The sequence below is a fragment of the Diabrotica virgifera genome, chromosome 1 (genome assembly GCF_917563875.1).
Source record: "Diabrotica virgifera virgifera chromosome 1, PGI_DIABVI_V3a".
NCBI classification, from domain to species: domain Eukaryota; kingdom Metazoa; phylum Arthropoda; class Insecta; order Coleoptera; family Chrysomelidae; genus Diabrotica; species Diabrotica virgifera.
Window position 1 is genome coordinate 131503275 of NC_065443.1, and position 14831 is coordinate 131518105.

General features: G+C 30.9%; 1 protein-coding gene across 1 annotated transcript in view; it reads right to left on the bottom strand.

The window, feature by feature from the left end:
- Window positions 1-13162, bottom strand: part of LOC114326440 (staphylococcal nuclease domain-containing protein 1) — a 50387-nt gene extending 37225 nt beyond the window's left edge. Inside the window, exons 1-2 of the mRNA XM_028274811.2 lie at window positions 13012-13162; window positions 11256-11371 (exon numbers count right to left, since the gene is read on the bottom strand). Of these exons, the coding sequence (XP_028130612.1) occupies window positions 11256-11371; window positions 13012-13065 (170 nt within the window). The 5' untranslated portion in view covers window positions 13066-13162. The remainder of the gene's footprint in view (window positions 1-11255; window positions 11372-13011) is intronic.
- Between the last annotated feature and the right edge of the window lie 1669 nt (window positions 13163-14831).

The following is a 14831-nucleotide window of genomic DNA, read 5'->3' on the forward strand; positions in this document are numbered from 1 at the left end:
AGAATTAAGTTACAATCTTTTAAGATTTGCAGTTCAAGCGTTTTTGCACTGCATTGTTAATAATTATTAAAAAACGGCTCCGAACTCTTGGCATAAAGCCGGTAGGTTTCTTTGTATATGTCTACAATAACAACTAAAAAAGTTGTCAGATACCTCGATTATTCCAAGTTGTGATAAAATTAGGTGAAATTTATATTTTTATAGTAGAGGATTTTTTATATTAAAGTAAATAATAAAAACAGTAAATATAATAAAGCAGATACTTATAGTAAAGAATATAAACAAATATGAAGTGTCATCACCGCAACTGTCAAATAAATGTTACCAATTTATTCTAAAATGTCACCTTCGTTCGATTACAGTTACAGTGTGTTCCGAACAAATCTGCTTCATAAAAACGCTTTATAATACATTTATACAAATTAAATGAAACATATTATTGTGTATTTCTTTAGGTTAACATTAATAGAAATCGTCAAATATTATTTCTACGCGTATATAATAAAATATGTCTAGTGGCTGGAATTCCAGTGTACTAGGCAAAATGATTCTAAAAAAGAACACACCTACCGCCTAAATATTTCGTGTTGGTACCATGTGACGTCACAGGCTATGACGCGGATGACGTGCAACGGTTAGTAAATTAGACGAAGTATACATCTTTTAAACCGCAATTAACTGTAATGAGAATTATATTTTATTATTCTGCTTTGACATTATGCTTTCTAATCTGGATATTGTTTTCAAAAATTACAAAATCAGACCAATCCCATGATTATTAAAATAATCGGTAATTTTAGAGCTCTTTGCTCTAACATTTGCTCGGGATTTGTATCTCGAGTGAAAATTTGACAGTTTTTTCCCGACCCTAATGGGAGAGAAATTATTGTTATGAGGGCAATACAAATCTGTAATTTTTAAGAGCTTGGGTGTAATTTGGTAAGATTATTTCATGAATAAAACTGTATTTTAAATAATCAACTATTTTCAATAGGAAATAAGCCACAATTTTACCAAAAAAATGATTTTATTAACGTTCCGATGCGCAAGTACATATTTTAAATCATTTTAAGTAATACATTATTAATATCTTCCGTCAATGTGATCGCCAACATCTCCAGAAGACCTTTAGAAGAAGATGCTCTTTTCTGACAAACAGTATTTTTTTTGTGGTGAATGCTTAAATAATGGCTACTTAGGTTGTTCGTACCTACGGGTTCCCGGATTCATGTACAACAACTTTACTTCAGATCATCACGTGATCAAATGCATAGTTTGCGAGTCTATAAGGTACGGTACATACATTCATTTTTATTTGTATAGAAGAGGCAAATATTTAGATGGACATTAAAAAATAGCGGTTGGTGATATAAAAGTGAAAATTTAGGGTGGAACGGATATTTTGGTTCTACATCATATAAAATTAAGAAAAAACTGTTTGTCCAAAAAAATAAAAAAAAATGTCAGGGAACAACCCCCTTTTCACTTAGGTTGGTCGTACCAACTCAGAAACCTTCCTGAGTTCATGTACAACAACTTTGCTTAAGATCATCACTTGATCAAATGCTTAGTTTACAAGTCTATAAGGTACATACATACAAACATTCATTTTTATTTACATATATAGAAATGGCAAATATTTAGATGGATATTAAAAATAGCGGTTGGTGATAGAAAAGTGAAAATTTATTGTGGAATGGATATTTTGGTTCTACATCATATAACATTAAGAAAAATCAGTTTGTCCAAAAAAATAAAAAAAAATATCAGGGGGCAACCCCCTTTTCACTTAGGTTGGTCGTACCAACTCAGAAACTTTCCCGGGTTCATGTACAACAACTTTGCTTAAGATCATCACGTGATCAAATGCCTAGTTTGCCAGTCTAATCTTGCTGGTTCAAAAAAAAAACTGATACGACTCTTCAAGGTGATACAGTAGCGATCAACAGGTAGCAAAAACGCGTTCCAAGATTGCGGCTGTAATTTTGAATATTTTTCGAGATATTTGGCACACGTATTCGTAATATAATAAAGAATGGCGGTACAGAGCCCAATTTGAAAAATATATTAATATGTGGAAATTACTATGTAATTAAATACAATATTAAAAAAACGAGCCTGTACCGCCATTAAGAAGAACAAAAAAATACAGTTTCTTCAAATAAACTTTTTTATCCGATGCCTAGATTTTGTGTCATTTTGGAACTACTAAATTTTTTTATTTCATTAGTAGTTCATGACACAAAATCTAGGCATCAGATAAAAAAGTTTATTTGAAGAAAGTGTATTTTTTTGTTCTTCTTAATGGCGGTACAGGCTCGTTTTTAATATTGTATTTAATTACAGAGTAATTTCCACATATTAATATATTTTTCAAATTGGGCTCTGTACCGCCATTCTTTATTATATTACGAATAAGTGTGCAAAATATCTCGAAAAAATATTCAAAATTACAGCCGCAATCTTGGAACTCTTTTTCGCTACCTGTTGATCGCTACTGTTTCCTCTTAAAGTGTATTTTGTAGAAAATTGAGCAGAGTATTTTGAAGGATAAATACTTATTATTTCCATACTGTCACTGCCAAATATTAAAATTTGCCAGATACATTATTCTGTTCAACCTCAAAAAATGGCTCCATATGCTAGCAAAGAACTACAAGCAAGAATTGTAAAGAAATTAGAAGATGGTATCTGCCGTAGCGAACCATTTTAATGGCCAGAACAACAGTTTTTAATATTAATAAAAGATGGAGAGAACAAGAAACTCTCGAAGGAGAGTAAGGTTCTGGAAGACCAAAAATAACTACCGCTCATGAAGATCGTACGCTTTTGGAGAGATTAGAAGTACTGTACCTACAAACAAAATTAATTAATTACAAATTTAGACCTTAATAATTATTACAATTTATGAGTTATATGTAATCAGTTTTTTGTTTGTCTATTTTATTATTTGTCTGTCATAATAATGTCAGACCAATCAAATACACTGCTCAAAATGATCAAATCTTACTAAGAGTCGTATCAGTTTTTTTAGGAACCAGCTGTACATACACACAAACATTAACTTTTATTTATATGGATTTTACATGTTTTTGTACATTTTTTGATAAAACTTTACCAGGAACTTGATATTATCTATCTAAAACTACGGTAAAATTTTTTACCTTCTATCATCTAAGGATCCAGAGATATTTGACATCAAAAGTTAAAAAACCTAGTATTCGGGAAATCGTGCAAGCAGATTTTATGAACTAGCAGAATTCATCACCAAGATTTCAGAGAATGATTTTAAATCATAACCCGAAAAACTTAAAAGACTCACTTTTCGGGCTTTGGCTGCTCTTAAATTGGTTTTGAATGGGTACTCTATCTTTAAAATGAAAGAAGTTATTGTAAAACAAAAACAAACAGGAACGAATGACAAAATATCTAAAATAGTTATTTATGATATAAGTGTTAAAAGTACACGTTTAAGGCACGCATGTGAAAGTTTGCAGAATGAGCGATAGCGAGTTCTGCAATTCACATGAGTGCCTTAAAAATGTACTTTTTAACACGCATATCATACAATATTTTTTCTACAAACGTAATTACAGGACAATATTTACAAAAACTTTTACTTGAACTTGACTGACATTCCATTTTTATATTTTTTGGACATTACATCAAAATTGCCTATACAGTCAATACAAACTGTAGTGCCTTAAAAATATTTTAAAGCACTAGTGCCTTAAAGTAGCATTTTTAACGCTAATATGGAGTGCTAAAAATTGTATTTTTAACACGGTTGTAGAAAAAAAATTTTACATAATTTTCTAGTTATTTTTTTCTGCAGATAATTTTTTTTAACTACAGTACAACCTGCCACATCCAGACCTGTCATTTCCGGACCTCCCCATTTCCGGACGGTTCTGCCGTCCGCATCTACCGAAATCTACCGAGAAAGGCAGTCCTGATGTTGGACAACGCACCCTCTCATCCTGACCCAAAAAAACTAAAAGATGGCGAAATAAAGTGTCTTTTTTGTCCCCAAATGTGACATTCCTCTGTCAGCCTATGGATCAAGGTATTATAGAATCTATAAAATGTGTCTATAGACGAAAGTTATGCCGGCGTTGATTACTGGAATGTATGAAGGAGAAAACGTTTCAGAGACTATAAAAGAAGTGGTCTTGATATCCGGATTTTTGAAGTTATACTTCTTTACGCGCGATATGAGGGTGAATTTTTATGTTAAAACCTACGATCCCGGAGCATGCGCATTATATCTTTGTTCTGATTGGATGTTCAAATGACATGTCAAAAATTATCCAATATGGCAGCTGTAGCGCAGCTGTGGTTTGGACGGTTGACGGTTTGGTTATGTATGGTTGTTGCGTTTTAAAATTTGTGGGAAGAGAAACAACAAAGGTTAGTTAATAGTTATACTGCCTTTTTAAATAGTTTTCATATTATATTTTTGAAGTTATACTTCAAAATGTTTTAATTTATGTATGTATCAGTCCAGAAAAGGTGTGGAAAGAATATATTAGTGTTTTTAAATATATTTTTCTACAAACGTGTTAAAAATGCAATTTTTAGGACTCCATAGGAGCGTTAAAAATGCTAAACTAAAAAGGGGTAGTTCCCTGGATTGGCTGTATACCTTATAGTTAAACAAACTGGAACATGAAGTAAAAACCACTTCTATGTAAAAGGTATATTTACTAAAAATTTTTAGAATCCCAATGGATTCAATAAAATGAGTTCATCAGAACGTTTTCAAACCTATCGGTCCATCATCAGTGATCTAAAATCAAATAAGTAATCCCACTATTAAAATTGAAAAGATGGTTGAAATTGTGAAAGTTAAAAAATGTGGTTATGATTACTTACTTGAATACTTGCAAAATAGCCCCAGAACCAAACAATGGTTGTGATTATAAATAAATCTACATTATGTTGAAATAAATTTAAAATGGCTAAACGCCGATGTTCAAGGATTAAACCTCTGGGAACATGGTGAAACTCTACCCGAGGACCCAATCAACCATCTTCGGTCAACGATGACTACTAAGTGTCAAAGCTATGTAAGGAAATGCTTGATGTGACATTGACAGTTAAGGAAGAAGGTAGTCGATTTTCTAGGAAATTTAAAAACAAAGTCATGATCCAAGACGAAGATATGGTAAAGCTTTTAATATCTGAAATTGTCTGTTAATTAAATCTATTGTTTTTTAAAATTAAAAGATAATGTGTTTTACAAAATAAAATTATTTTAACTGTAGGTAACTACAAATTGACTGTATCAAATAAAATTAACCTGATAAAAAAATTACAATATGATAAAGTGAGCTGATTAGTAGTAATAACAGAAATAAAATTAAATAAGTGGTGTTATAGAAGAAGTTTTAAATTTTGAAAAGGGATATTATTATATCAAGAAATTTATATGTCCACAGTATGTGTATTGATGGTTGTATAGGTAGAAGGGAAATTATTGTTTGGATGTAGGTGAAAATTAAAAAATTTATATAGATTGGAGTTAAGATAAAGTCAATCTGATAGTAGAAAATGTGATTCAGGAATGCAATTATTATGGAACAATTTTTATGAAATTGAGAAAATTCTTGTGACAAACTGGTGAATATGTAATATTGATAATAAATAATTGTAGGATAACAGGTTGCCCTAGTTGATACAAACTAAAATTTAATTAGTATAGAAAACAATAGGTGTAATGAATAAAATAGAATTAATAAAACAAAATTAAGAGAATGAATATTGTTATAATTTGATTAAAGAATGACTGAGTTTAACTGTGATAAATGAAATAAAGTGATGAAATGTTAGATGTGGAGATAAAAATATATTTGGAAAAGGTCAAAGACAAAAAGCCAAGGAGTGTGATGTAGGGTCAAAGCATAGGTGAAATGAGTGAAAGAGAAAGATTGGAGAAGTTGGGTATGAGGGTTGAACTGAATGAAGAAAAGAAATGAAAGAAGTGTGAAAAGGGGGTATGGTAAATTAATTAGGTTTTGATTAAGAGGAGTTCATGTGGTTAGTAATGATTAGTATGTGTAAAGGATTTTGGAGCCAGTAAGGGAACGAAGAAGATAGTTGACAGTGGGTAAATAGGATGAAGAAGATCCTATCTGCTATCTTCTTCATCCTATTTACCCACTGTCAACTATCTTCTTCGTTCCCTTACTGGCTCCAAAATCCTTTACACATACTAATCATTACTAACCACATGAACTCCTCTTAATCAAAACCTAATTAATTTACCATACCCCCTTTTCACACTTCTTTCATTTCTTTTCTTCATTCAGTTCAACCCTCATACCCAACTTCTCCAATCTTTCTCTTTCACTCATTTCACCTATGCTTTGACCCTACATCACACTCCTTGGCTTTTTGTCTTTGACCTTTTCCAAATATATTTTTATCTCCACATCTAACATTTCATTACTTTATTTCATTTATCACAGTTAAACTCAGTCATTCTTTAATCAAATTATAACAATATTCATTCTCTTAATTTTGTTTTATTAATTCTATTTTATTCATTACACCTATTGTTTTCTATACTAATTAAATTTTAGTTTGTATCAACTAGGGTAACCTGTTATCCTACAATTATTTATTATCAATATTACATATTCACCAGTTTGTCACAAGAATTTTCTCAATTTCATAAAAATTGTTCCATAATAATTGCATTCCTGAATCACATTTTCTACTATCAGATTGACTTTATCTTAACTCCAATCTATATAAATTTTTTAATTTTCACCTACATCCAAACAATAATTTCCCTTCTACCTATACAACCATCAATACACATACTGTGGACATATAAATTTCTTGATATAATAATATCCCTTTTCAAAATTTAAAACTTCTTCTATAACACCACTTATTTAATTTTATTTCTGTTATTACTACTAATCAGCTCACTTTATCATATTGTAATTTTTTGATCAGGTTAATTTTATTTGATACAGTCAATTTGTAGTTACCTACAGTTAAAATAATTTTATTTTGTAAAACACATTATCTTTTAATTTAAAAAAAAAATAGATTTAATTAACAGACAATTTCAGATATTAAAAGCTTTACCATATCTTCGTCTTGGATCATGACTTTGTTTTTAAATTTCCTAGAAAATCGACTACCTTCTTCCTTAACTGTCAATGTCACATCAAGCATTTCCTTACATAGCTTTGACACTTAGTAGTCATCGTTGACCGAAGATGGTTGATTGGGTCCTCGGGTAGAGTTTCACCATGTTCCCAGAGGTTTAATCCTTGAACATCGGCGTTTAGCCATTTTAAATTTATTTCAACATAATGTAGATTTATTTATAATCACAACCATTGTTTGGTTCTGGGGCTATTTTGCAAGTATTCAAGTAAGTAATCATAACCACATTTTTTAACTTTCACAATTTCAACCATCTTTTCAATTTTAATAGTGGGATTACTTATTTGATTTTAGATCACTGATGATGGACCGATAGGTTTGAAAACGTTCTGATGAACTCATTTTATTGAATCCATTGGGATTCTAAAAATTTTTAGTAAATATACCTTTTACATAGAAGTGGTTTTTACTTCATGTTCCAGTTTGTTTAAAAATGCTACTTTAAGGCACTAGTGCTTTAAAAATTTTAAGGCACTGCAGTTAAAAGTGAATTGTCAGATTGTGAAACGTCAAAATATTTATATTTCATTTATTAACATTAATATTAATAATACAAACTTGCGCAATTTGAAAAAGGTGGTTTAAAAGGTTTTTTATTATAATTTTGTGTCTTTGGATTTGTCTTCCTTGGGCGTAAAATAATAAAACATCTATTTTTATATTTCACTTGTAACCGTGATGTATAATTATGTATATCTGAAAGGTAAGTAGCATGCGGCTTGATGGCCTTGTTGGTAGAGCATTGGACCAGAGATCAAAAAATCGCGAGATTGCGGGTTCAAATCCCGGACGATTCATATTTTTTTTTTAATATTTGGCATTGTTAAGTTTTGGTTCATTTTTGGTAATTATTGTTAATTTTTTGTATTGTAACTGTTAAGTAGGTATAGTTATTTCGTTGAAATTATATTATAATAGAGGTATAACTTCTTACGTGCGTACAAAGTACACACACATTCTTTTTTTCATATCCAGATCGGTCTGTCGCCACATTGATCTGGATATGGCAGGTTTTACTGTACTTTTATATTTTCCATCATAAAGGGTAGTTTAAAGGGCTGTAAAATTACAAAAAGATATTTTTATTGTAAATGACAAAAAAGTATCAATGTAATGTAAATAAAGAGATAAATAAATAAACTACATGTTCAAATGTAATTTTATTTTATAAAGATGGGGGTTGTTTTTAAGAGTTGAAAAATGAAAAAACAAAAAATAAGATTGACCCAAAATATTGTGATATAAAATTGATTTAAATTAGATATTCAATTAATTAAAAATATTAATAAATCACTTTCTTATGAATAGAATTATGGAAGTTGGACAAATGCCAGACGAATGGAGAAGCAGTATACTAGTACCTGTTTACAAAAACAAGGGACGCATACAACAATGTACAAACTACAGGGCTATAAAACTACTTAGCCACACCATGAAAATATGGGAGAGAGTAATTGATAGACGGATATGTGAAGAAACCAAAATATCCGATAATCAATTTGGCTTTATGCAGGGCAGATCAACAACAGATGCAATTTTCATTGTAAGGCAACTGATGGAAAAATACAGGAATAAAGAGACCAACGCTCATATGGTATTCATTGATCTTGAGAAAGCATATGATAGAGTTCCTCGAGAGATTCTGTGGTTTCTGTGATTAATAGGATCGGTATTACAGAGTAATGGAGAAATAGATGGAGATGCATGCAGTAGAATTAGGGCTAGATGGATGAAGTGGAAAGAAGCGAGTGGTGTGTTGTGTGACAGAAAAATTCCAATGAAGCTGAAGGGAAAATTCTATAAAACAGCCATAAGACCGGCTATGACGTACGGAACTGAATGTTGGGCAGTGAAAAAGAAAGAGGAACAACAAATGCATGTGGCGGAAATGAGAATGCTTAGATGGATGAGTGGAGTGACAAAGAAGGATAAAATTAGAAATGAGTATATTAGGGGAAGTCTAGATGTGGCACCAATTGATGCCAAAATAAGAGAGCATAGGTTAAGATGGTTTGGTCATGTTCAACGTCGAGATGTTAATCACCCAATACGAAGAATAGCTGAAGTGCAGATTCCTGGAAGGAGTAGGAGAGGAAGACTAAAGAAGACCTGGGGAGACACGATAAGGCAGGACATGTTGGTAAAGGAGATTAACATTGATATAACCCAAGATAGAATTGTGTGGAGAAATGCAATTAGGAAAGCCGACCCCGTATAGGGATAAGGCAAAGAGAATGATGATGATGATTAATAAAGCACTTTCTCGCACATTTTATTATCAAAGGGAGTGATTTATAAGGGTTAAATTATTAAACTAACCAACAATAATGTTTTAAAGTAGAAGAAGATCCTTATCTTCATCAAACTTTACAAAATTTTAAAAAGTACTTTGATTTACTTTTACTTTAAGATCTGAAAAAAGGCTACTAGCCGTTGAAATGGACTATATAAGAAGAAGTGCAAGAATTTCAAGATGGGAAAGGAAAAATAACGAAGAAGTAAGAACAAAAATGAATGTTGAGGAAACAGTAGTAGACAGAATAGAAAGAAGATCATTGAAATGATTTGGACACCTATTAAGAATGCCTGAAGAACGTTGGCCTAAACAAATATGGAGACCACCAGGAAGAAGAAAGCGGGGTAGACCACGAAGGTCATGGAATGAGAGCTTCACGAGATCAATGTATGACCACAATTTACAAGAAGATGATGTCTTGAACAGAGATGTTTGACAAAGGATGACAGTAATACAGCAATTGAATAATTATTGTACCCATAAATAGATAGATACTTTGATTTACTTTACAATTAGTTTTATTCAATTATGACAATAAGGGGTCATTTTCACCTTTAAATAATAATATACATACAGTGCTAGTCAAAAGTCCGTACCCCCCCTCTTATCTTTTGAACGGTTAAACCTATAATAGTGAAATTTGGAGGGAGGAAATAAACAGACGTAGGCTTCTTAACTAGTCATGACAGGTGACGTAATAGTGACAGATGACGTTACAGAGCCACTGTGACAGATAATTTTAAATGGGACCTTATGGCAAGTGATACCTCGTTTGAAAGGTATTTAAAATACCTATTCAGTCGTACTAATTTTTTTGGGTTTTAGTTGACTTTAATTTTGGTGAATAAATTAAATAAATATAATATTGTAGTTTCGCATTTAATTAATAAAAATTCAAATGTCCGCCTATGGTTTTTTTGTCAAAGAATTTGACGTTTTTCAATTCTCTAGTAGTTTTTACGACAACGTCAACCTTTTTGACAAGTAATCATAGGCGGAGTTTAGAATTTTTATTAATTAAATGCGAAACTACAATTTTATATTTATTTCATTTATTCATCAAAATTAGCTTAAACCCAAACAAAATTAGTATTACTGAATAGATATTTTTAATACCTTTCAAACGATGTATCACCTGCCATAAGGTCCCATTTAAAATTATCTGTCACAGTGGCGCTGTAAAGTCATCTGTCACTATTACGTCACCTGTCATGACTAGTTAAGAAGCTTACGTCCGGTTATTTCCTCCCTCCAAATTGCACTATTATAGGTATAACCGTTTAAAAGATACGAGGGGGGCTACGGACTTTTGACTAGCACTGTATATCTTCATACGTTAGACTTTGAATTAGAAGGTGATATCCTATTATATTGCTCTCATTGACAGGTATAATACATAATACATTATAAAACATATCTGCAGATTTGTGCTGACAAGGCTACTTGTGTACAACTGCGGATTAGTTAGATATAAGTAGTTCTATTTTAATTGTTTAGGATATATCGTACCATCAATGCAAGACTATCACAACTCAAAAATTGCCATTTTTTATGGATCTGTAATGGTAATGGTTAGTCTAACATAATGCAAGAGTATTATAACTCAAAATTAATATTGTTTAATAATGTCTTATATTAAATTTTGAGTTATAATACTCTTGCATTATGTTAGACTAACCATTACCATTACAGATTCATAAATAAAAAAAAATGGCAATTCTTGAGTTGTGATAGTTTTGCATTGATGGTGTGATATATATGTAATAATACTTACGATTCTGCAGCTCGTCTAGCTAATTTTGGTGCAGTAATGCTTGAAAAGTTAATCTGTTTTTCAGGTGGAGGTGCTCCAGATGGTGCTCGAATTATAACAGAATCCCCAGAAAGAATCTAAACATATGGCTCATTTCATTATTCCAACTTGTACTAATTAATATAATGAAGTAAATATTGCCAACTCATATCACATACATACAGACATATACATACAACCTGTAAAAATTGGAAAATACATTCTTCTTCTTTCTTATTTTCGTGTCTATTCGTTTCAAATACTTGCGATCATTCTGGCTATAATTATTTTAATAACTGATACTTTAACTAGATTAGTTGTTGTGGAGAACCATTTCCTCAGGTTCTTGAAACATAATATTCTTCCTCTCCCTATACCTCGCTTTCCAAATACTTTGCCTTGAAGGATTATTTTCAGTAATCTGTATTTAGTGCTGTTTCTCATTATGTGTCCGAGATATTCTAACTTTCTCTTTTTAATTGTAAACATCACTTATCTTTCTTTCCCCACTGTTCGTAGTACAGTCTCGTTGGTTATCTTGTCCTTCCATGATATCCTTAAGCCTCATCTAGAAGGCTTCATCGCTTCAGTGAGTGTCCAGGATTCAGCTCTGTAGTATAATATTGAGAAGACATAACATCGTAGGAGTCTAACTTTTATCTCCAGATTAATGTCATCCCTTTAAAGAGTTTGGCCATGTTTTTGAATGCACTCCTAGCCTTCTGTATTCTACATTTCACTTCTTGTGAGTGATCCCATTGTTCTTTACTATTGTTCCAAGATAGGTAAACTGTTTTACTCGGTCCACTGGTGTATTCTTAATAAGCAAAATAAGAATTTTATTTTTGCTGATGACCATAAATTTAGTTTTTGATATGTTTACTTGTAGTCCAAATCTTTCACTTACTTCATTTACTTTGTTTATGAGTTGCTGTAAACTTTTCAAACTGTCTGCAAAAATAACAGTGTTGTTTGCCTATTGGATGTTGTTTAGGCATTCTCCATTTAGTATTCCATGTTCGCAATTTTCCAAGGCTTAACTAAATATTTCCTCTGAATATAGGTTAAATAATATACCTAGGTGAAAGTATACATCCTTATCTAACCCCTTGCAGAATCTAGATCGCTTCTGTCAGTGCATCTCCAAGATTTGTTCTTATTGTGGCTGATTGTTTCCAGTATAAATTTTGTATTATACGCTAGTCTTTATCATCCATTTGGGCTTTTGTTAGAACATTCATCATTTTTCAGGGTTGAACTGTATCAAATGCTTTTTGGTAGTCCACAAAGCAGGTGTATATATAGCAAGTTTTTCAGGTGGAGGTGCTCTAGATTGTGCTCGAATTATAACAGAATCCCCCGAGAGAATCTAAACATATGGCTCAATTCATTATTGGAACTTGTACTAATTTACTAATTAATATAATATAAGTAAATATTGCCAACTCATAACTGCTCATAACACATACAGATATAACCTATAAAAATCGGGAAATACATTACCGATATTCAAATAAGGGATTATCATATTTCAGACGAAAACAACACATCTTTTCCGCATAATTTTGTCCATAACAAACACAGTTTCAGCAATCCATATGCCCAAATTGTAATGCCAACAGAGCAACATACATACATTTTTTTTAATTATCGCAAGTGTTTACACAAAAGTGATATATTTTTTCGGTTGACTATTTGGAACAGTTTGTAAATTCTTAATTTGGTAAAAGAAATGTACCTGTTTTATAATTCCACGTTTCGGAGGAGCTGGAGTCGGTTGCTGGGTCGTCATCGTGGATATTTGGTTGAATGAAAGGAAAGGGGAGTGAAATTTCTTGACATCTCACTTAAACGTCAACGTCATCATCACGTGACTACTACACTACATACAGCGAAGTGTTGTTCAAACAAAATACCTGGTTGTGTAGTATACCATTATAGCCCGGTCAAAAAGAATTAAGCCAAAAAAAATGAAGAAGGATAAAATTTGGGAATCGGTAGTTGAAATTTGTCTATTATTATATAAAAAAAGTTTACAATACTACATCCCCTCCATTTTACAGAAATTGGAAAATATCTCGTGGGTGAAAAAATATACATTCAAAATAAGTTCGGAATTGCATAAAATGACTCATTCTAAAGTTTCTTCACTAAGTCAATACTTTTCGGGTTATTAGCGAGTGAATATGTTCATTTTTACAAAAATTTTTATAAAACAAAAATAAAAAACGTGATTTGGACGGTTTTTCGCGAATAACTCAAAAAGTAAGTATTTTATGAAAAAAAATATGCTTAGCAAAAGTATAGCTTATAAAAAAGTGAAAAAAATGGTGTATGTATGAAGTCTGTAGACCCAGCAGAATCAGAGTTATAGCTAATGAAAAGTAGACTCTTATTCGTCAAACTTCAAATCGAATATTTCAACGTGAAATAACCAAAAAAACTGAGCACTTTTAGGAGAAAACTCACTACAACTTTTTTAAATTGGTAAAAAAAAGTTTATTTTTGTTAAAAAAAACTTGTGACATTAAAAGTAAGTGAGTTACGCTCAAAATATTGTTGGTCCCTTTTATTTTTTGGTAAAAAGAATCGCGAAAATCACCCCCTAATTTGCATCCCAAAGAAAATTAATCGTTATCGCTCACAAGTTACTTTGCTTATGTACTCTTTATACAGTATGTCCCTGTAAGTTGTATCCATATGGAAAATTTTTTATTATTAATTTTACGGAAAAAAGTTATTCTTCATAAAAAGCTCTGCATGGTCCAATACCTAAGATTTAACCATCAAATCAATTTTTTTGAATATTATACGAGGTATGCCAAAAAGTTTGAATTTCACTCAAGAGTAAAGTTGCTTTATTTTTCACAATATTGAAAATTTTTATTATGAAAAGTTGTTTGGAATTAAAAACTATATTCTAATATGCAACTACATCCTTCTAATTGAATTTTTTTTTTTTGAAAAATATGGATAGGTAACTAACATTATTTTCAGTTATTTCAATTCTGATAACTCTTTTATTATTAATTTTACGAAAAAAAGGGATTCTTAATAAAAAGTTCTGGATGGTCTAAAACCTAAAATACAACTATCTTATATCAAATTTGATCAATTTTATACGAGGTTTGTCAAAAAAGATAAATTTAGATCAAAAGTAAAGTACCTTTTATAGTTCACAATATTTCAATTAAAAGGATGTAATTACATACATACTGAAACATAGTTTTTAATTCTAAATAAGTTTTCATAATAACAATTTTCGATATTGTGAAAAATAAACGTATTTTACTCTTGAGCGAAATTCATATTTTTGACATACCTCGTATAAAATTGATAAAATTTGACATAAGATGGTTGTATTTTAGGTTTTAGACCCGGCAGAAGTTTTTATTAAGATTCACTTTTTTCTTTAAATTAATAATAAAAGAGTTATCTGAATTGAAATAATTGAAAATAATGTTAGTTATCCAAAATTTTTCAAAAAAATTGTTTTTCAATTAGAAGGATGTAATTGCATACTAGAATATAGTTTTAAATTCCAAACAACTTTTCATA